At 38.7% G+C, this 25,069-nt stretch overlaps 1 protein-coding gene across 1 annotated transcript in view; it reads right to left on the reverse strand.

Annotated features, from left to right (window-relative positions):
- Positions 1-25,069, reverse strand: part of PHYHIPL (phytanoyl-CoA 2-hydroxylase interacting protein like) — a 40,682-nt gene that overhangs the window by 8,639 nt on the left and 6,974 nt on the right. Inside the window, exon 2 of the mRNA XM_072871182.1 lies at positions 2,316-2,512. Coding sequence (XP_072727283.1) covers positions 2,316-2,512 — 197 coding nt within the window. The remainder of the gene's footprint in view (positions 1-2,315; positions 2,513-25,069) is intronic.

Here is a 25,069-nt window from a genome sequence, read left to right on the forward strand (position 1 = left end):
CCGGGCTCATCACCTATGAGAGAGACAGACACTTGCAGACAGTGATTTACCCTACCCGTAAGCTAAGTAAGGATGATTTTTTCCTCCCTGAAGATGCCTGTCTCCTTCCACAGCCTGACTGCTGGATGACTCCTGAGAGTAACTCCCAATGCTCTTTTTTTATAACTAAGTGGTAGGGCTCACTCTTTTCTTTCTAAAAAGCTCTGCGAGGAGAAGGGGCAGTGATATCCTTCACCTTTATACAACAGCTTTGTTATGAAGGCAATGGATGGGTGGGGGCTGATTCAGTTCCCTCCGGATTCTGGGAGGATTCAGTCCCTGGTGCTGCAGTTGCCAGGTTATCAGCTCCCTACCCAGCAGGTCTGCTGCTGAGCTTCAGCTGTGCAACTCGTATAACTAACCTTACAGGGAGGAAGGATGCTTGTCTCCAACCATACTAGGTTTAGAGCAAATTTTGAATGTGAGCAAGTTTTAATTTCTCAACAAAAGCTCATTTTAGAAAGTGTGTTAAAAATTATTTAGTACTAAAGATGCATGAAAGCAAACACATATGTGCTCTGGCACAGATAGTTGTTAGTGTACTCAGTCTGTGCAGTTCTCTTGCCCACCCTGTCTGCTGTCTGGATTTCCATCATTCTGGCCAGGGGAAAAAAAAAAAGCCACAACAAAAAACCCTAACACAATTAGTACCAAGAAATTTTAAGTTAATTCTGACAAGACATCCAACTTATTTATCATTTTAATTGATAGACTTTAGTCTCCTGTTCTTACAAAACCAACTACCTCTCTCCTTTGACTAAACACTTCATTACAGTAAAAAGCTAGGGAATGCCTGAGAAAAACAAAATAAATCTAATGGCTTATCTATATTACACTACCAATATCCTTTTTTTTCTCTCCATTTTAATGCTAGTCTCATCACCATGATATAGATTTTGAAGTGTATATAGTGTTTGATCTGCTAGGGTGGCTCTACCTTTTACAGAAACAAATTTTACAACCTTACACCAGTTTGCACATGAATGAAAAACATGTAGATTAATAAAATGAAAGAAATTAAAAAGAATCTATCCCAGTAAGCATTTACATTAGAAGGTGTATTTATTCCTGCAGTATAAAATGGGAATTCAAATTCAAAGGCTGTCAGTGTATGTCAAACATACCCTACTTTATTTGCTACCCTACTTTAATTGTAATAAATTAAAAATGGGTCATAATAAATGCCTATTATAACATTGAATTTGGTAGTGCTTCACATGCTGGTTCCTGGCAACTGCAGCATCTTGGCCAAACATGTAAAATTCTTGATTTCAAGCAGTAGTAAGTGATTTTTCATTACACTTAATGCATATGTTACTTCCAACCACATTAAAAAAAAAGGTCAAATAAGGAAACGTGAAAATTATACACCTGCTATTAACAGAAGTCACAGGAAAAATACTCTCACAACAAAAAGACTCAGAGAAATTGGTGGAAATATTTCCTGGTTATCCCACTGGCTTATAAACCAATAGTAATTTAGGTGTTGATAGAAATAGAGCTCTCATATTTGTCTGGATGATTCTTTGTGCCTTGGCACACCTTATCTTTTAGAGATATTGCCAACATGGTTTTTAAATTTGCAGATGATTGTGTTGTTTATCTTCTATCTCATTCCACGTTTCTCTAGACATCTCAGTATTTCAACTATTCTGAGGTCAAAGCAAATTTTGCCAGATTTGATAAGTACAGATTCTGCAATGCATTCAATATGTCCCTGCATCAGTGGCTTGAGGAAAGAGGCCAGATGAATATTCAGGTCACAGTGCTGAATGCCACAAACTAAAATTGCTGGAAGCCTTCCTGGAAGTGCATGAGAATTTGTGACTCTTCTGTTGAAATGACATGTGTTGCTCTCATGAGTCTGTCACTGAACAAGGACAGGCACAGAGAATACATAAATTGTTCAAATAATGAATATTAAATAATGAATACACAGAATACATAAATTGTTTAAATAATGATTAAGAACTAGTCAGGAATAAAAATGTCTTTCTTGCAATACATTGTACAGGTTCCAAAACTGTTTTCAAATGAAATAGAAAAGGTAATGTTCAGTTCTCTATGAAACAAATGTATTTGTGTGTACACGCACATAAGCTAGAGACGGAGAAGGTATTCTGAGTAAAAAAAAGTCAATCAGATTAGTGAAAACCCACCTTTGCTGGATGTCCAATACTTGTTTCCCACGGTCTGGCTTTGAAAGGTTAATAAAACACTGAGATTCAACTATTTAAAATCAAGTATTTCCACCTTGATTTTTAAATTAAAATTACCTTGTGTTTAAATTTGTTGGAATTCTTGTTTTCTTTCTTGTTGAGATCGATGAAGTAATGAGTAATGCGGTCCTTGGATTTAGAATCCATGTCCCAAGAAATCTTGAAGGAATCACATGTGATGTTACTTATTTTGATGTTGTGTGGGACTGGAAGTTCCTCCATCTCTGCAATCCCACTATCTTGTGATTTATTCCCTGCATAAAAAATAAGCATGATTCATTCAGTTAAAGACCTATTAGGTATCTGTTTTCTGTGCTCCAATACATTCACATCTCTGAACAGCCTTTCACGAAGTCTCATAGGTGATACCCAGCAGCAACTATGAGGTACAATTATTCAAGTCTCAATGTCAGTGACAGGAAATATTGGAAAGGGATGAAGTTCCTCATGTGAATAAACACTAATAACATGTAAGCAGGCTGCATAGACTGGCTAGTATCACAACTGTGTGCAGTTGCAGTTTGAGAATAAACATCTGAAGCTCTCTGGTGCTACAATGTTTAGTTAAGATGCCAGCACATCCACAGTTCACATAAGGGCCCTATCCATACCTGTCAGTGAAATAAATACAAATAGAAATCATATTCATCCTAAACCTATTTTTCAAGCACAAAGTAAAACCAATCTCTTCAAGGTTTATAGATGGTGTATGTATATACACATAGGTATGCACATACATAAAATACTGTCTCCTTTGCAATGAAACAGTTAACAGTGATCACTTTGTTGAGCCACAGTAAAAGGGACATACACACCCATTTCATTTTCTGGTCTTTATTCTCTCTATTCTATTTGCCCAGTTGAGACTCTGCAGTTTTCTTGGGAAGTTTTTTCTAATTTCTCTATGTGCATATGGTAGATGAACAAATGACCATTGACCCCCAAAAGCATCACAGGTTCTAAAATCAGGTCTTCCCTTAGTTCCCAAGCCAACATTGTAGTAGAGCATTCCTAGAGCAGAGCATTGTAGCAGAGTAGAACATTAAAACTCAGATGATATATTAGGTGATCTTGCACTATGTAAGACGCAAGTCAAAAGCGAACAAACAATAAATAAAGCAGAAAGATGAGAAAAATGAGTGGGTAAAAAGGAAAAAATAGAGGTGATGTAAGAGAAGGAGTAAAGAAACAGAGCATTAAAAAAAAAAAAAATCAAACATAGATAAGAATAGAAAGAAACAAAGGAGAAAAACAAGGCTAATGTCTGTGTAAGAATGAGAGGAAAGCTCCCAGATTCTGCCCAGATGAGGAAGACAGGAAGCCTATGCAGAGATGTGAGGCAACACATTTTCAGAATTATTTTTAGTCACATCCAATTATAGAAAAAGGTAAGAAAAAATTATCCATCATAACTGATAACAAACTGGACACAGATGGTGAGTCTAGTCAGTAATAATAATAAAAATTTGACTTGGAAAACATTCGGGACATTTCAACCTCTCAAGATACACTGTCCAAAAATTATAACAACAGCTCAATATTAAGGTTGGCCTGATTGTTCAAAATTCTCCTCATGGATATGTGAAATTCAATCACAGAGTCTGCGAAATCCATAGATTTCCAGCTAGTATTCTGAATAAAGTAATTTTACTGATGATTTCAAGAACCAATAATAACATTTTTCTATTTTTGTTCCATTTTATGCATTTAACATCCAACAGGTTGTCTATTCTTCAAACATCCTATTGGTTTTTTTTTTCCTTTTCAACTAATATCAAAGTCAGATGGTGCATGATCTTGCTCAAAATCCTACCCTATTCGTGCCATCCACAATGACATTTTCAACAGCTGCACTGGCTGCAATAGACTCAGAAATACCAGTCATTACTGATAGCTTTCTGTTCATATGAAATACATGGTAAGTGCTTTTCCCAACATGAGATTTCAGAAAGCCAGCAGGGAGAAAATGGCATTGCTTTCTTTTGTAAGCATTTTGTGTTTGAAAAATGACTGAAAGCTCTACCAGGTACACTGAAAAGGCTACATATGATCACTCTTCCAGGAGTGAGGCTCTGCGTTTAAGAGAAGATGGAGTGACGCTGCTGAGGTTCTCAGACCTCCTGGAGAGCTGGACAGACTTGGATCCCAGCACACTGAGTAACTGAATAAAGACCTGAACAGACATGCAGTCAGGAAATTCAAGCCATATATATATCCACAATACGTTAACGTGCAACTTCTTTGCTTCAAAAGTGAGCTTCTATACTCCATAACTATGGGCCCCAGCCATGTTACAAACAGCCAAGTAGTTTAAGCTTCAGGAGACGTGCAAAGCAGTAATGAGCACTACCAAAAAGTAAGAGGGGAAAAGAGATTTTTGGAGCACATCGATTACAGTCAAAGAGCAAAAGTGTTTCTGTAAATGGGTATTGTTTTTTGTACAATTCTTGAAAATAATGTCTGGCATACAACTTTAGATGTCTGCGCTCCTGATCCTTTTACATTCTTTGCTTAAGAAGTGAACAAATAGTTTAAGTAAATGTCTAGCAGAAAATCTCCAGGTTATTTTTAGCAACATTTTTAATATGTCAGAAAAAGAAATCTTGCATTACTAAGTGCTAAGCTATCCTTTTTTTGTGATGGAACAAATCCAAAATAAACACTTTTCTGAAATCTTTAAAGCTCTTTGAAAGTGGAAAAAAAAAATTTTACAGATTTTGAAATACAAACAGAATATGAAATAAGAAAGTAAAATACCTCACAACCATCACCAACAAACAATACTCCAGTTTCCCTTCTATTTAGAATATGAAGTATCTGTGATATTTGTAATGCATACTTATATTTTGATACATATTTGTGTAGACCTGAATGTCCAAATCCATTGAGCTGACAGGCAGAAATAGGAACCTGATAATGATACATAGTATTAACATGGAGGATGATGATTCAGTGAGTATTGGTAAATAGTGACTTTTGAATAGCAATTGGTGTACCGTTGCATGGGAACAAGGAAAAAAAGGACAGAGCATGAAAAGCATGCTCGTGCTCTCTTAAATTTGACTGATCCTAGGAACCAAACATGCAGGTATTAGACCAGCTTTGACCACACAGCACACACCCTAGCATTCAGACCACCAAGAAATTTTGAAGAAGCATTCTCTTGTAAAGCATAAGCTCTAACTCAGAATCTGGGTCCTGCAAAAACTAGCGCTTTTCGATCTTAGGAACAGCATTCTGTCCTGAGATGTACTGGAACATGACATAAAAATGTGAGATACAGTGCTTGACATCACTGCACCGTAATTAACTAGAAAGAGATGAAGAGGACAGGACAGCACAGAAGGAGAGTCAGAATATCCTATCCAGTCTGGTAATGTAGGCACATCACTTATAACAACTACATAACATGGAATGTTTCCATTAGAGTTTATCAATATTATAAAAGCATTACAACTACTATAATATATAGTTAGATACTTATAAGACAAAATAGTAAGACTGGGCAGAATTTTCAATAGCAGAAGGGTAACTTTGAGCTGAACTTGTAAGTCAGGTGTTTAAGAAGATACTACTATCTGCTTTCAAAGTGGGGGTTCAACTAGGGTCTGATAATATTGTCAACCAAACCACTTAAAAATACTGGCTGCTACAAAAGACTGCTTAGTGGCCTACCCACTAGCTAAAACTAGAAAATTCACGTGTGTGGTAAGTGAAATATATGTCACGGAGATGAAAAACTGACAGATATAACTGACTAAAATGGTAGCACGTTTGTACTTTGCCTTTTTTTCCACTTGTGCTTTGGTGAATATTTTGAATTGGTTTTCATACTGGAAAGCATGTCCACTTCTTTATACCAGGATCAATTTAAAGAATAGATCAACTTCAGGAAATAGGATGTCTACTAAAAGAAGAAATAGCAGCTGAACTTACTCAAACCCAGCATATAGCTGCCCTAAAGTACTCCAAAACTCCAGCTGAAAGGAAGTTACTACTCTTATGGATGTGAAAACAGGTGGAGAAGGCCTTAGAACTGGCTGCTTTTATGTTTGTCGCTTTGCTACTTCACTGAGGCTAAACTGATCTTTCTTTGATGAAGCATCACAATACAGACAAAAATTGAAAATGAAAGTAGCATAGGAAATGTTGCTCTGAACAGCTTCATATCAAATTAAAATAGATCAGCTTCCAACTAAAATGGCTACTTCATTTTGCATATTCATGTTGCTTCAACACTGGAAGCCACTGCGGGACTGGACAGAAACACTGCTTTCAGGTGTCTTTTGGGCAGAAACTTATAGAAGAGTTAGTAGTTAAACAAACCTGGTCTCCCCTGCCAAAAAAACGAGGCATGTCATCCCTGTGTGCTGCAGAAACACCTCTGTTCTAACAAAAAAAACAGTTCACTTTCAGAACAAGCAAAAGGGCCCAGTGATTCTTGACCCATATAATAAGAAGTCAAAGACCACTCCTGTGTGTGTATGTCACACTGGAAGCATCAGACTTTAAATTTCTTCAAAGCCAAAGAATAAATACAACACACCAGCTTTACTGAGATCAGCTAGAGAACTGCAAGATTAATGTTTTATGCTCCTATTCACAGGCTTATCTCTCTCTCCCATATCCAGAGTTAAATTTCAAGTTAAATTGCCTAATCAATTTTAAAGTGGTTATGATAGTCACTGCTGCAGCTGAGCCAAAATGCTGGCAAATGGGTAACAAACTGATTTTATTTATATACACAGACACACTTAATTTAGTATCCTCATTATATCTTCTACTTACACAAATTATCTCTGAATGGGAAAAAAAGGGCAAAAAATTCCCATTGAACATTCATGGCTTTCATCTGTCACTATTGGAGACAAATGATAAGACTTGGAAACTGATAAGCCCACACTGAAAAGATTTGGAAAAGGATGTGGTTTTTTTTTAATTTGCCTCGTCACTCAAAACAAGCTGAACCATTACATCTGCAGCAGTGGAAGGATGGTGGAGAAGAACCTTAACACAACCTCTGATTGGTAGTTACTGAGCATTCACAATCACTGAATTTTTGTAATTTTAGAATATTTGATCATTCTTTTTCCTTAGTTCTAAAAATGCAGAACTTCACAGCAGGGCAAGGGAGTACGTGCCTACTGATTTTTCATTTCACAGACAAACAGTTTATGTTATCCACAGAAGAAATCCTGAAAGGGCTATTTTGTAATCCACTCTCAAAGCATACTTACAGCTCACAGAAGTGAGTTTTATGAAATTAGACCAATAAAATAATAACATTTCTGGGTTCCTATGACCTTTCTTATATGACTCTGATGTTATCTTGGCAAATACATTCCTGCTATTAAGCATTTACAATGGAAAAAATTAACTTAAGCCGTATGATACACATTTAACGAAGATACAGAATCCCTACACATACCTCTGTATTTCCCATAGTTTGAATGTAATTCATCATTTGGAAACATTAAAAAGACGGGTTCATGCTCAAAGGTTGTATAGCAGACACACTGCAGTAGAACGCCTAAGTATTTAGAACTCATGCGATTTGTATTCAGCAATCAAATCACACCCTCTTTCCCATAACTCCATCCATAACACTAATATGCCACCTTTCACAGCATTAACTATGTAGCTTGCTGCACTATGCAAGCATGAAAAATTATCCAGCAGTCAAGAAACAAATTCACAGAAAACAGAACCTGCAAATGACTGAATACAATGACATAATAGCCATCCATCAACAGAGAAAAAACTACAAATATTACAGCCATAATGAGTGTGATTGCTTGTACTCAGTGTGAAGTAAACTTGTGAAATATTCATTCAACTGCAATGATGTCCATTAAATCTGGAGAAATTAAAAGAAGGCAGGGCCAGGTGAAATTCTTTTCTCTGCTGGAGCTGTGAAAGTATCCCTTCAGTAATCATGGATGACAAAATATAGCTGTAAAATATTACTATTCATCTGCAATTTAGACTTGGATACTAGGGGGAATGACCATCAAAGAACGCTAATATAATATTAAGAACACTTTTCAGATTGCTATTTCCCCTTCATGGGGTTTAGATTCAATCAATTCAGATATTTGTCCAATATCTGGATAAAAATTATTTATTAATTTTGTATGTGGAAAAAATGTAAATACCTAAACAGAATTTGGAATAAAGGGGGGGTCTGTTTGAACCAAATTCAGAGCTGTCCTAAGTAGTGGTGGAAAGTTACACAGTCCTGAAGTGATGTAAATGTGCTTTATATCACAGAGCCCAAACATGCCAGGAGAACAACCAAGAGAAAAGAGAAGAAAGTGACAAAATGGCTTTTCCTTGCATTACTTTAAAATCTCTTGTCAACTGTGTTTCTTGCTAAGGCTTTGTCCTTCTGTCCCTCAAGATGCAAATTACATCAGCTTAATGAAGTGTAACTTACATTTTCATTTAAATCCATTATGAACCCCCCTCGACATGTATAGATAGATTTGCCTCTCTTGGCATCACATGGGAAAATCTCCAGTTGTACAGACAAAGACAAATCATCTGGTTCTAAGTTTCTTTGTACTCAGGGATAAATCTTCAGTGTTTTTAGAGTCATGTGTGGGAAACATGGACTTCTGGTGCTTTTGGAGCAGACATTCAAAAATCACTATTATGCCTCTCCTAGGCTGCCAACACCATTGCCATGGATCTTTGAAAACATGTTCCCAAAGGATTTGTAAAAAACATTAAGGCATTTTGGGCTGTCAATCTGTACTTTGTAAATCTCATGCTCGTCCCTGCATTTGAAATGGTTGCTATTAAGAAGTTTCTTTATCTGAGGATGAAACTCTTCGCATTTAATATGGTCTAGATTTAAAACAAAACACAACATGAACAATGGAATGCTTGTTAGTGATGGCTATTTCCAGTTACAACCCTGTCTTTTCCAGCTGTAAGTTACACTGAAACATCCTAAGAGCTCACTAGTCTAGCTACCACATTCTAAGCTGAGGAGGTGACTTGGGAACAGCAGTTTCTTAAACTTTGATTTCACAATGATTTGCAAAAAACATCTGTTTAAAACCTCAGTTCAATTTTCCCAAAGACATGCATATATTTAGAGATTTCAAATAAACATAGTGTTAAAAGTCATGGAAACTAACAATTCCCAAATAATTTAATTGAAAATAAGAAAATGTCACTACTTCTTAAAGTCAAAGCACTCATTTAAGGCTCAATTAAAACTTGGTAGAGGAACAGGAAAGTAAATAACAGGTCCTACTCAAATTCTATCTGATGGCTGACTGTCCTCTGAATTTACCTCTATCAGCAACAAAGAAGAAAACAGTTCAAGACACTTTCCAAAAATGAAATCTTTTGACATTTATATGATGAAAAGTGGCTTTCTGATGGGAAAAAATAAAGATGATGGAAAACTAGGTGATACAAAACACCTATTTTAGGGGGACTATACAGACAATAATGAAAACTAAGCCTACATAACATGCCAAGCTGCTGAAGAACCTCCACCTCTAACACTGACCTGTGGCTCAGGACTGAAAGTTTGCTACAAAAAAGAAAGCCTAGATTCAGTGGTAACTGTTCTATTCATCCAAACTACTAAAGCAACTCAAAGCAGCCTCTAAGTTGCTGAAATTTTTATGGCAGGTAAGGCACCCGGAAGCTACTGAACTAACTGGGAACGCCAAAAGCACGAGGAAGCCCTGGTGATAGCCCGTGATCAGCAACTGGGAGGAAAGGCAGTGGAACAGTCATCATGCCACTTCTATGTCACCATAATATTCTCCTACACTGATGTAATTTCACTCATCTGGTTCACATCGTCTGGTGTTTACCCGGGCTGCTGTCATGCAGAAGACAGTGCACTAAGTGCTGCACTGTACTGTCTTTACAAAGACACACAAGGTATTAACCCCTGCAGTTACTTCAGTGAAGCATCAGCTCCATGAAAACCTAGGAATTTGATAAGGGAAATGTGACTAAGCTTTGTGAGCCAGAAAATAAGCAAGGTGAGACTGTACCCACATGGCACAAAATTAAAAGCTAACACTGGATCCATAATACATTCTGGGAAGATATCTGAAAATAAAAAAATATGTAGATGAGGATGAGAGGCATAGAGGAACAAACTATAAGGTAAAGCAATTTCTGAGACCCCAAAAGATCAGGTTTACATTATACACAGATACCAATAGCACATGTAATAAACACACCAAAAGCCAAACAAAATCTTTTAATACAAATCACATTTTTTTAAAATGTCACCTTTTTCAGATCTTAAAACATATCCATTGGGGGAAACAGAAAGTGTTCTTCTCAAGTTAACATTTTCAATACAATGAGACATTAGCTATGACCTTTTGAAGTAGAAATGTTTGATGAGAGGAGATCAACTTCATAAAGAGCACCTAGGTACCACTGCATAAGAAATCCTCTTACTAGATACTGATACTAACAACTGAAACCAACGTATTTAGAAACAGTAACTCCCATAAAATGAAGAGGGACATCTTTACACTTTCTGAAACAGAAAAATTTCTACCTTTCCTTGTCTTGATAATTCAGCTGATTGGTTATATATCAGCCCTATAAAGGTAAAATATGATGTTTGTAACTCTAGAAAACTGATATAGACTGACAATATTTGAGTGTTATAATTCAGACTGAATTCTCCAACTTACAGGTATTTTATTTCCTCAAAAATTCAATAGGAGGGAGAATTCTTCTTTCTGTATAACCATCAAAAATGACAGGAAAGTGCCAGAAAATTATATATTAGCTGCATACTTTAAAATTAACTAAGCAAAAATACAATATCATGTTTTTCTCCTGAGCTCTGGGATGCATGGGTCCCTGTCCAACTGCTAGCTATATAAAATTGTTCTACAGGACCAGGACATTATGTCCCTACCAAGCAAATAATTAACCCGAATATCAAGAATTTCAGTATACACTGCAAGGCCTTGTTCAAGAGAGACAATGAAATCACACAGAGGAAATACAAATACAACAACTTTTATAAAATTATCAAATCAAGGCTGTTGTTTGTTAGACCATGTAAGTGGCACTTCTCCAGGATAGCTCTTCTATTTTGAAGTTCAACTTGCTATCCATAACCACATAAGTAGCATTTATGCTTTATTTGTGCTTCTTTTCATGTACAAAAAAATGAGTGAATAGTCTCAGACTCTTAAATGTCTCTCTCTCCTCTCCCCAGAATCCTGGTAAACTAACTCCCAATATGGATTTTTATATTTATATAAGCATATTTAAGAATATTTTCTAAATAAGTATCCTTGTAAAACCAATTCCTACATTAGATAAAGAGAGAATGCCTGGTTCTATAAATCCTGTTAGAGGGATAAACCCCTCTAAATCTTCTCCTCATTTCCTTCCCATGTCTGAAACTACTGTTGTGTATTTTCTAGTAAGATAATGTGCACTCTGTCCAAAATTTAAAAAAATAGTTTTGAAAATAAAGCATTATTTATTTATAACATGTATATCTATATTTACTGAGTGTTTTTGAAATGTTCATATACATTCAGATTCTCTTGTTACTTGGTTTTAACCCAAGGCTTAATTTAGCTGTTTCCCACTAATCTACGCCATTGACCTCAGCAGAAATATTCCACATTGCAAAACAAAGAGAACAAAACTAGACTCTGCAAGCAAAATTGTGCCTTTACTACAGCCGTCTTCTTCAGCAGAGAGGGTAGCCCCAAACCGTGCCTACATAAAGCACCGAGCAATCTCCAGATTGTCTAGTTTCTGTATTAAAGAATTTCTCTCAGCCTCTTACAAAGGACTCAATTCTTCCTCCATCTCACATGGAGAACAAATGTACTCCACAAGTGGTCCCATGATTCAAATCAGGAGCAGACCAGTATCTCAGTCCTGCCACTGACAGCAACAAATGTGCAGGCTCTCAGTTCCCACCGAGCAGTGCCCTGCTCTCTCCCAAGCCTCATTTCTCACTGCCTGCTGTCAACTACAGGACTGAAACCTTGTTCTGCAAGCAGCCTCTCGCTTCACAAAGACAGCTCAGAGACTCCGTTGCTACCTGACAGGTGCAGTACAGCAACTGAAGGACCGTGTATAATGAAAGAAAAGCATTCAGCACAGTCTTGAAGGTTTGCCATTCACTTGAATACTAACTTGAATACTAACTAACTGAGATGCTCATTTGCCCTTAGCAAAAGCACTCGACTATCATGTATTTTGAGATCTTGGGCAGATGGGACTTCAGGGGCTTAGTTTCCTCAGATGTGTATAAGTATGTTTTCTACTAACATCAATGGGAATACACAATGCAAGTGTGGCGAACCTGACAGCTATTAGTAGCAAATGAAGAGTTACACTGGTATATTCTGGAATATGATTATGCCATCAGAACTGTAAGACTTCGGTTTACGGCTCAAGCATTCTCTCAGTTGACATGGAATGCAACATTAGGTTAAACAGGAAATTAAGTTTATCTGTACAGAGAAGGTTACTATAATTAGTAAGCAGAAATCAAATAGTCCCATTATAACATTTCTGTGGAATATAAATTTTGGCTTAGATACAAAATTCTCAAGGGTGGATTTGTTGGGCCATATGTACTCCTTTCAAAGTTAAAGATAATAAAACCCAAACATTTCTTTGCTTCTTAAAAATAACAGTAGATATAGTAACAAGGAAAAAGCAGGAACAGCATTCACTCCTGCCATAAGACCACAGATGTCTGTGGAATTACACCTGGACTAAATTTTATACAAAAGATGCATCCTCTAATTCAAAAGCAAAGGCTACTGTTCAAAAGATTTTATACATATGATCTACAACGATGTTCATGTGCAATACTGATATGGTGTACTACTGTGGAAACCACTGATACTCTTACTATGCTAAGAAAGAAGAACATACTAACAAAGACCAACATCAGCCTTGGGTGGTTAGTCTCCTCAGGCTCACTCTCCATTCAGTGAAGAAAGGCAGTTTCATAAATCAGATAATCTGAGTATCTACAGTTAGCTCTCACATTTAACTTTGCCCTGGAGGAGTCTAATTGTTTTCAGATACTAGAGAGGGAGGTCACAGAAGTTAAGAGCTAGCTGAAGTTACCTTTTGTAATTATTTCCTAAATTACATTCGTCAATTCTCATGATGCAACAGCAACCTCTGATAATTTGCAAGATTCCCACTAAAGATAAACAAGAAGAAGAACATGAGGGAAAAAAGTAAGTATTACACTGCAGACAATTTCTGAACTCCCATAGCAAAGACATCTACATCTCACTGACTCAGGAATACCCTCTAGGCTGACACTTTAAAAAGGATAAACTTTTCAAGAACAATTTATCTGAATTTCTGTGTCAAATACTTCAGAGTTTTTCACTTGTCCCCACAATGTTTCTTCTGAAAGCATTAATAGGATCAAACATCTCAGGACCATTTAAGCTTGAATGTGGATGAATTTATATTTTGCTAACTGCAATTATAGATAAATTATTTAATAACTGTAATTAAATTAATTTTAATTAAAAATAAACAATGCATTCAATTGCATCATTAAACTAATTTCTCAAAATAATTGTTTCCTCTTTTGTTATTACCATAAAGAAAATTCAGATATATCACTGTGACTTGTCCTCTTTTGTTATCAGCCAATTCTTCCAATTCAGTGCCAATTCTTCCTTTGATTTTGACCCATCCTTACCTGAAGCAAAAATTTAAGTAACATTTGGTAACATCTTCAGAAATACCTAAATGATTTAGAAGAGTCTTACTGAAATCAATGGGATTTAAGCTGAGTTACTCGAGGGCTTCTGAAAACTTGACTGCAAATATCTAACAATTCATACCTATGGCTGAAAGTGAATTGTGGAGGCACATGAGTTTCACAAACCCAAAGCGTAAGACAAAACTTGACTGAAAATCTGATCAGCAAAACTTTGTGCAATGGCTAATATGGCAAGGCTGACTATTCTTTCACTAAGATTAAATTCTTATCGGGTATCCTCATGTCCTGAAAGTATTTAGTATTTATACTTATTCAAAACTAAACCACATTTTCAGAAAGTCAATAGCAGCCAAAAACCTAGACTCTCTGATAGACTGAGTACTAAAATGGAAATAGATGCAAGTCTCTGTTGATACAATTACACCTTTTTAGAGTTTCCCCTACTCCTTATGGATATTTATTGGAAGAAAATTTATATGAAAACTGGATGCTTCTATGCTTCTATAAAGTACTTGGTGTTCCACAAGGCTGGGCCACTATTACCCAATTTTTCCTCCCCTTTTCACATTTTTATTACACGTAAGTTGAGGAGTGTTAACTCAGTAAAATGCTAAGCTAAACACACATATGTACACACAAAATTTAATTTTCACTGTGTTAAAAAATATATGGGGAAATTATGAAAAAGGAGGACTTTCACTATCAGATAAAAATATGCCACTGGAAGGTTGTGAATAATCGTGTGGGTACCCATGTCTTCACTAAGGACTAGGAAAACTGTAAGACACTAAAAAAACACCTAGCCCAGAAGATTAAATTGACATGCCATCATGCTTACTTTTCCCCTTATCTAAGATATGCAGAGCTCCTGATCCTACCATGCTCTAAGGACTAACCAAACCTTTGTGGTAGAGAGCTGAGGAGAAGTGGTGGGATCTCCTTTTATGACCCTTGAATAGCAAAAACAAGTAAACTCAATTGGCCAGATAAGCTGAGACCGAGTGCAAATAACACCACCAAACATCAGCATCTTGCTCCTCATCCTGTCTGCTCAGTGACTCATATATGCAAAAAGATTTATACCGATATACTGTTCCCACTAAAGTTCTCTTAGACTGCTTATACTAAAGATGTAGTTTTATTTTTTACTGTACCTTGTCATGTTGAAGCTAAACAAGTTTCTCTGCAACCTTCTATGGAAGGAGAATTGCAGTGTGGCAAAAATAGCTACAGCTGCACTACAACTCCTACTAGCACACCATTGGTTTTCATGCCCCTGACCATCAGAGCTAGGCTAGTGCAATTCTACCTTCTTAAAAATCAAACAGGACATCATAGTAGACCGCAAACACTAAGCCACCACAGTATTTACTACTAATTAAAGTAATGCTCCCATTTTGTTCAGCACAGCAAGCTTACAGTACATGGGTGGTAAGTGGCTCTTCTCAGCATGTGTTGACTGCAAGATGCATTTTAAAAACAAATTTTAATTAAAATGAGCATTTTTCAGCTGCTGAAAGGGAAAGAAGGTAATAAGGGATGTAAAAGGCTCTAAACTATCTTCTAGCTTAATTTAAGTGTCATTTAAAAATTAAAATGAACTTTACAGACACTTACATATACTAGAATTTGCGTATAATGCATACCTTCAGTTATATGGAATTCCAGACTTTGAAAGCAAGTAACTACATCAGAAACACTACTATAACAGCAGATCAATTTATCACATGTACCTTATTCATTTAGCAGGAGAAGCCTGCATTGTCAGGCATCTATGCATCCTTATGAAATTCTGACCATACTTCAGACTGCACTCACACCCATTTTGTGGTGTATTTTTGGAAGGATGCTATCTCAGTACTGTTTTGCTGGAAAACAGAGAGTGACATTTTTCAGCAGACTCCCAGCCTGTTGATTACTAAAGGGGCATATTTTGGAGCAGGAAAGGATCTGGAGCTTCTTATGGCATGGTTTTTCTCTTCTGATGAATAAACAAGTACAGCTGCCTCTGAGACTGTGGAACTGCCTATGTCTCCATGACTAACAACAAAAGAAAACAGATCTCATAGATGAAGGCACTGACTGTATGACCCTGCACAAGTTGCTTGGGGCCAGATTCCGATCCAAGTTACACTGCTCTGGGTCACTGGCCTAATTGCTCCAATGCTCTTCATCTTACACAGTGTAACTGAGGGCAAAGTACTGGCCTTAATCTTCTACTGCTTTTAATGTTAACTGTATATTAGAGAAGTGAGTGGCCTTTCATGATTTGTGCTTTCACATGCCACTAAACAAAACCGAGAGACAAACAAACACTTTCATTTTAGTTTATTACTATGAACCTCACGCTCATACTTGTTTACTTCATTCTTATTTGGCTGGAAACAACTTGTGCCGTTTATTGCAGCTCTGTCTTAATCAAACCCAAAAATGTGCTCTCTACTTCAAGTTAAGTCATGTGAGTTCAAATCTAGCAAGTAGAGGCAGCCTTGTATTCACATGAGCTTTAATTTGACCTGCCAGCTTGTCTGAAAACTCCAACTGCCTTGATCGCACAAGGATTTTCATTTAAGACCTGCTTTTCTTTCAAGCAAAGGGAAGCCCAGAGAGAAAGGCAAAACTTGTCACTTGAAGGACAGCAGAGAGAACTCACGGCTGGGGAACACAATTTTACTAAGCGTTTTTCTTGAGAAAGTAGGGTGCTCAGCATGAGTGGGCTTTTGTAACTCACTGGATGCCCTGGCAGTCTGCAGCATGAATGAGCATTTCTTTACTTCAGCGCACTGGTAATTGCTGTGTGCTTTTCACACAGATCTCTTGTAAGGAATAGGATTTGGCTCTGGTTTACACCAGTTTGTGCTTTTTAACTGTGATATGAAATGTATTACATATTTACAATACTTCAGGAAATTCTACTCTGTAACTTGTACTGGTTTTTAAAATTTAATTCTTATGCAGGTTTCAGATTTTCTCTCAAGCCTTGACTAATAAAGGATTTAGGGGGTTTGAGAGCCTTTTTTGGCAGGAGCTAGAGTTTTTCTGTTTAATTTAATTTTTAGCTGGTCTCCTAGGGCAACTGAACATAGTCAAGGTCTTTGGATGTGGGTCTGCCACCGGTTGACTGTCACTAACTTTTGAACCTCTGACAAGAGTAGAGATCTCATAGAATAACTTAGGTTGCTGCCAGTTCCATTAAGGTAGGCAAGCATGCAGAAATGAGAGAGGACCCTGTTAAATACTCCCTATCAAGGGGACGGCTACAATGAGTTCAAGCTTTTCACAGACACTAGATTATACAAATGACACAGCTATGAATACTGTAGTCAAAATAAATCTTTAAGCAGAGTTTTCACCATGTTAGAATTCACCCCTTGCTCAGATACATTATAGCATATAGTCTGTGTGGGTTTATTAAAAGTCTTGACTCCAGCTCATCATTTTGCTGTCCTGATGGCATTTGTAACAGATCTCTCATGTAGATTCTCTAATGAAGGCTGTCTAATGAAGAGGAGAAAACTCAAGCTGAAGTTTTGATGTAATTAAGTTAAAAGAAACCTATAACAATTCTGAACCATCAGATTCAAATCCATTGGACCGCCATGGTCCTCAATAGTTCCAGAATTATTTTTTTAAAAAGCACAGCTCAGTTGGATACTTTAAATAGTTTCCGTTACAAAATCTTCCATAGTCTTATCATTCAGGCTATCAAACAGTCATTGGATCGTAACAAGTGATCAGTCATGATAAGACAAAATTGAATTATTACCTATAGAGAAATAGCTGCACAACCTACCACAAATTCACTAAGCCAACCAAGTCCCCTTGGGTATGTTCCTTAAAAAGAATTAATATTTAGATTCATTTTTCATCTTTTGGATTTACAGCATTTAAAAGCATCTCAAGTAATGCCTTCCAACTCACACTCTCTACTATATAAGCTAAATATAACAAGCATACTAAGATATACTGAAGAATTTAGTTTCACTGTATGGCTTCCATCTCAAGCACTGCACATTTGCATTAGGGCTGACAGCCTCACCAGACAGCCTAGGTGGTTTGCTGATGATTGGCTCAAGAAAGCAAACCGGAAACCAGCTGAGCACTACAGAATATAAAAAAATAGAAGCAGCAGAATCAGTATTTTATTTTTCACACAGAGGACCTGATTCTGTCTTCCCTGTACTTGTACAGTTATGAGAAAGCACAGAGTACCTGACATGTTCCTACTACACAGGTCGTGCTGGGGCACCTGGCTACCTGATGTGTCATGAAACTTGAAATTAAACTCTCATACTCTAGAAAGGCTGCTATACTCAGATCCCTGTAAATCAAATATGATTTAAGAACTCCCATGCTACCTAAACAGACTGGCAAAGTGAAGTACAGAAGCAACATATTCAATGGGTTGAGCTTCCAAAGCATGGTACAAAGCAGTTCACAGACAGAGGAAACAAAGAAATGTACTTGGAGTTTCAAGTGCCTCCATCTAGGGGGAAGAGAAAGTAACTCTACACATGGGCAGAGGTGAGACAATCCCGATAAACTGCGTGTGAAGTCTTACTGCTCAAATCTGTCCTTTCATGAAGGGTAAGGTGGTAGCTGTGTCATCAGAGAACAGGTAACACTGGCTACAATTCCAGTATGTTCCACACAAGAGGGACAGAACTTCTCTGTGATGAACTTCTCTGGATTCAGTGAGCAGATAGGCTTAGGGATTTTCAATTCTTGTGATTAGAGATATGCCTTGAAATTACATTGCAAGTGTAAAGGCTAGAAATTAATCAGAAACATTAGCGCTCTGAAAGCCATATGTTTACTGAGCATTTATATTAAATTACCAGCATAAATTCCATCATAAAAGTATAAGTGCATAATATTTACTTATGTCATCAGATGCACCTTAGTAGCATTAAAATACAATCTGCTGCACACTCTGTTCTTAATTTTATCCCTTAGTTTATGTAAACTCATGTATAATTTCCCTTTACATAAATTGGATTAAAAGGACCAACGACATAGCATGAATGACTCCACTGACACTTGTACACTAGTACTTATGGCTGGCCAAGATTGAAAGAGCCTTTTAACATCTCAAACAGTCACCTCAAAGCACCTCAAAGCACACCTCAAAGCACACAAGGGGTGTTCTTCTATGAAGGAGACACAGACGACAGCCCAGCTGAAGTGCCTCTACACCAATGCACGCAGCATGGGCAACAAACAGGAGGAGTTGCAAGCCATTGTACATCAGCAAAACTATGATATAGTTGTCATCACGGAAACATGGTGGGATGACTCGCACAACTGGAGTGCGGCGATGGATGGCTATAAACTCTTCAGGAGGGATAGGCGAGGCAGGAGAGGTTGTGGGGTAGCCCTATACGTTAGGGAGTGTCTGGACAGTTTAGAGCTCGATGATGGTGACGATAGGGTGGAGTGTCTATGGGTAAGAATCAGGGGGAAGGCCAACAAGGCAGATATTGTGGTGGGAGTCTGTTACAGACCACCCAACCACGATGAGGAGACTGACGAACTATTCTATAAGCAGCTGGGAGAAGCCTCATGATCACTAGCCCTTGTTCTTGTGGGGGACTTCAACCTACCAGATATCTTCTGGAAATACAATACAGCAGAGAGGAAACAGTCTAGGAGGTTCCTGGAGTGTGTGGCAGATAACTTCCTGACACAGCTGGTGAGTGAGCCAACTAGGGAAGGTGCCCCGCTGGACCTCTTGTTCACGAACAGAGAAGGACTTGTGAGCCATGTGATGGCTGGAGGCCGTCTTGGGCAGAGTGATCACGAAATGATAGAGTTTTTGATACATGGAGAAGCAGCGAGGAGGGGCAGCAAAACTGACACCTTAGACTTCCGGAGGGCAGACTTTGGCCTGTTTAGGACACTGGTCGACAGAGTCCCCTGGGAGGCAGCCCTAATGGGCAAAGGAGGCCAGGAAGGCTGGACATTCTTTAAGGAGAAAGTCCTAAAGGCACAAGACCAGGCTGTTCCCAGGTGCCGAAAGACGAGCCAGCGGGGAAGAAGACTGGCCTGGCTGACTAGAGAGCTCTGGCTAGAACTCAGGAAAAAGAGGAGAGTCTATGACCTCTGGAAGAAGGGGCAGGCTACTCAGAAGGACTACAAAGGTGTAGCAAGGCTGTGCAGGGAGAAAATTAGAAGGGCCAAAGCTGAGCTAGAGCTCAATCTGGCTGCTGCTGTAAAAGACAACAAAAAATACTTCTTCAAATACATTAGCAACAAAAGGAGAGCTAAGGAGAATCTCCAGCCCCTAGTAGACGGGGGAGGGAACACAGTGACCAAGGATGAGGAAAAGGCTGAGGTACTTAATGCCTTCTTTGCCTCAGTCTTTAATAGCAGGGCCACTTGTTCTCTGGGTACCCAGCCCCCTGAGTTGGAAGATAGGGACGGGGACCAGAATGGAGCCCCCATAATCCAGGGGGAAATGGTTAGTGACCTGCTGCACCCCTTAGACACTCACAAGTCTATGGGGCCTGATGAGATCCACCTGAGAGTACTGAAGGACCTGGCAGATGTGCTCACCAAGCCCCTTTCCATCATTTACCAGCAGTCCTGGCTAACTGGGGAGGTCCCAGTTGACTGGAGATTAGCAAATGTGACACCCATCTACAAGAAGGGCTGGAAGGAGGACCTAGGGAACTACAGGCCTGTCAGCCTGACCTCGGTACCGGGGAAACTGATGGAGCAGATCATCGTGAGTGCCATCGCACGGCATGTAGAGGATAACCAAGGGATCAAGACCAGCCAGCATGGGTTCAGGAAAGGCAGGTCCTGCTTGACCAACCTGATCTCCTTCTACAACAAGGTGACCCACCTAGTGGATGAGGGAAAGGCTGTGGATGTTGTCTATCTAGACTTCAGTAAAGCCTTTGACACGGTTTCCCACAGCATTCTCCTGGAGAAACTGGCTGCTCATGGCTTGGACGGGTGTACGCTTCGCTGGGTTAAGAACTGGCTGGATGGCTGGGCCCAAAGAGTGGTGGTGAATGGAATTTACTCCAGTTGGTGGCCAGTCACAAGCGGTGTTCCCCAGGGCTCTGTGCTGGGGCCAGTTCTGTTTAATATCTTTATCAGTGATCTGGATGAAGGGATCGAGTGTGCCCTCAGTAAGTTTGCAGATGACACCAAGTGTGCGGGAGTGTTGATCTGCCTGAGGGGAGGAAGGCTCTACAGAGGGACCTGGACAGGCTGGATCGATGGGCTGGGGCCAATTGTATGGGGTTCAACAAGGCCAAGTGCCAGGTCCTAAACTTGGGCCACAGCAATCCCATGCAACGCTACAGGCTTGGGGAAGAGTGGCTGGAAAGCTGCCCGGTGGAAAAGGACCTGGGCGTGTTGGTTGACAGCCGCCTGAATATGAGCCAGCAGTGTGCCCAGGTGGCCAAGAAAGCCAATGGCATCCTGGCTTGTATCAAAAATAGCATGGCCAGCACGACTAGGGAAGGGATTGTGCCCCTGTACTCGGCACTAGTGAGGCTGCACCTCGAATACTGTGTTCAGTTTTGGGCCACTCACTACAAGAAAGACATTGAGGTGCTGGAGCGTGTCCAGAGAAGGGCAATGAAGCTGGTGAAGGGTCTAGGCGCCTTATGAGGAGCGCCTGAGGGAACTGGGGCTGTTTAGCCTGGAGAAAAGGAGGCTGAGGGGAGACCTTATCGCTTTCTACAACTACCTGAAAGGAGGCTGTACAGAGGTGGGGGTCAGTCTCTTCTCCCAGGTAAGAAATGATAGAACAAGAGGAAATGGCCCCAAGTTGCGCCAGGGGAGGTTTAGACTGGATATCAGGAAATTTTACTTCCCTGAAAGGGTTATCAAGCATTGGAACAGGCTGCCCAGGGAAGTGGTTGAGTCGCCATCCCTGGAAGTATCTAAAAGACGTTTGGATGAGGTGCTTAGGGACATGGTGTAGTGGTGGTCTTGGTAGTGTTAGGTTTACGGTTGGACTTGATGATCTTAAAGGTCTTTTCCAACCTATACGATTCTGTGATTCTGTAATTCTGTGATCCTTTTATCCTGCTGGTTTTGAAGTCCATACGTCTTCAACTATGAGTACACATAGAAGTGAGCTGCAAAAAAAACCCAGAATAATCTTTTAAAAATGTTATTTCTAGCCCACAACTAAAGATCGATGAAATCCAGACAAACTGCAACTTAAAGAGAAAAATTCCAAATTACATGCCTATCTCTATGAAATAAGATAGAATACACACAACAAAAGTTAGGAAAATACGGTAGTTGTAGGATCTTAATCATGCCACGTTATGAACGCAAATTTGTTTTTACACAAAGTCTTATTGAAGCCAATGGAACAGCTCTAACAATTTTGGAATGGATGCAATGGTTGCTTCTAACAATTGCAAACTGCAGAATTCTCCTAATGAGAGCGCATTGATATACAAAACTTAACACAGGAATTCCTCAAACTATGCTTCTCCTAGAGCTGCCAGCTGTGTCTGACTTAACAGTATTGGAGAAATAAACTCCAGATGCCACTCCATACTTGGAACTAAGAAAGAGTGTTACTCTGATAATACTTCGTCATTCTGCAGGAATGAAAGAGAAACAACCAAACTAGTTTTAAGGTTTCCCCTTTCTGGCAGCAGCTAGAACCGTCAAGGCTCAGAGAAACTGTTGGTAGGTTATAAAAACAGTATAGCTAATCATTGCTTTTGAAAACATCCGTGCAAAACAGCTTGTTCATTCAAGCATAAATAAAACAAGAACATTCTGTGAAAACAATAAAATAAAATTGATTAATGATTCAACTACAAACACCACTGTGAAAATTGATCCAGCTACAAACACTACAATGAATTCTAACCAAACCTTCTGTGCTGAAGGAAACATTTTCAAGGTCAAATAAAGGATGCTCCGCTGTATAACAAAACCTAGTGTGGAAACCACAGGAAGTGATCCTGGAGCAGAGCTTTCTTGAGTTTCAACATCATAAACATTGTATTTGTTCATACTTTCCTATAGCAGTGACATATTTTATACATGTATCATGTATTGGCAAGGTTAGTATTATTTTTTCAGACATGTTTATAAATTTTTAAAGAAAGTAGTCTGCAAGTAAAATGCCTAAAACTTCTATCAAAAGAGAAAAGAAAACATACTGGATGATTCTGGGCTGGGTTCAGCCAGAATTAAATATAGCCTTCCAGGTCACATAAAGCACAAAAGGCCATGCATGCTGGCAGCACGGCAGACGTACCTACTGCACCAAGTGGACTAAGAAAAACAAACCCAGACTGTAAGGATTTTTAAAGATTACCTCCTCAGTTGTGGTTAAAGATGCTGGCACTACTTCAGCAGCACAAAGGGAACTGAAAACTACCTTATTCAGAAAAGCTGGGGCCTCCAAACCTGCCATATAGAGGCCATGAATAATAAAAGGTGGAGGAAATTACAAGGAATGGGTAAAGGAGGAGATCTTTCTAGATTTCGGAGGAAAAAAAAAAGAAAATTAATGAGGCGGAGAAGTCCCAGAAGGAAAAACCAAGGTCAGGAAGACAAGCTTCAGCAAGCCTTTGGAGGCAATTGAACACAACAATGCCTGACTGGAACCCATTCAAAAATGAATGATGAAATACTAGAGAACTCTAAATAAGAATGTGATATAGTCTCTCCTTCCCCCACTTTACATGACAAAAGCGATATTCTGCTTGTTCTAGAAGCTATGGCTCTGGGACCAGGGACCTCACTGGAAAGCTGCTGTAAAAGCTGAAGTGGACTGTAGGGCAGACTGTGATCTAGATTATACAGGCATAACTGCAGTGTAAACAGTGAACTCAGAGAAGCAAGTTCAGAACACAGTTTACCAGAGGTGGTAGAGCCATCAGATTAGTAGGCTGAGAAGAAAATTGCTACATCTAGTTTAAGATGGAAGATGAAACAGATGAAGAGGATACTAATGGCTTAACGCTTACTCAAGAAAAAGGTTTTGCCTTTCAGATTTGCAGAAGATACATGAAATTTTAAGTGAGGGGTTGGCTTGGCATTCCTGCTTCTCAGATGCTGGAGGGAGTAGAATTTCTCTTCTCTAAGTGATTCCTCCTGCCAGTGTATTTGTTAAGAACTACAGATCTGCAGGGCTGAACATTGGCTGGCAGAGATGAGTGATACATGGCAAAACAGCTAAGGAGTTCAGGTGTCTACTGGGTTACCACAGAGCCTGTGGCTAGTTCCAGGCTAAATAAGCATCTTTATGAATGATCTGGAAAGAGAGATCACATTTCTGTATTGCAGACAACATTAAAATAGAAGGACCTGCAAGCACAAGACGGCTTAGAAACATTGGCAGAAAATGATAAAATGGATTCTGTTACAGAATAAATAAAAGAATGTGTCTGGGAACTATAATCTGAAACAAACACAAAGAAGGGACATACATGGGAGACAGTAATGTTTAAAAAGCCTTAATTATAACAATAAGTAGAAATTAACTACAAACCCCATATTATATACTTGAGTTTGAACCTAGCAATATCAGCGTATAGCACTGGAGGAGAACAGTGTTTCTGTATGTGAATCTGGCATCATTACACATCAAGCATTTCAGTTGCTTTATATAGGAACTAGAAAAGTTTCAGTGAAGAATAATGGAATCAAGGGGGGCACAAACAGAATACCAGGCAAAATTTAAATAGCTAATAATATATAACTTGGTCACTGCTAGTTAAAATAGTTAATAATCAATTACACAGATTTGAGTGGCATAAAGCTCTAAAAGGAGATGAGGAGGGAGCAAGAAGAATATAACTCTAAAAATTAAAGAATATAAAGGAAGAATGGGAATGACTACATTTCTTGGCATATGGATTTTGAATAGTCAGTTTCTAGCAAAGCCTCGCTAGTTATTAGTGGCATCATTGCTTATAATATAAAACAAGACAGGATAAAATACTTGCAACAGTGAGCTGAAGTGAAAGACATAAGCAAATCATTAGCGTTCTTCTCTTCCACAATTCTAAAGATCATTTATGAAGACTTTAAAATAGTTGCTTGCCTCCATTTAGTATTTTTCTGTGTACTAACAGTAAGGAATATT

This window comes from Ciconia boyciana, chromosome 8, assembly GCF_034638445.1.
Source record: "Ciconia boyciana chromosome 8, ASM3463844v1, whole genome shotgun sequence".
Taxonomy (NCBI): Eukaryota; Metazoa; Chordata; class Aves; order Ciconiiformes; family Ciconiidae; genus Ciconia; species Ciconia boyciana.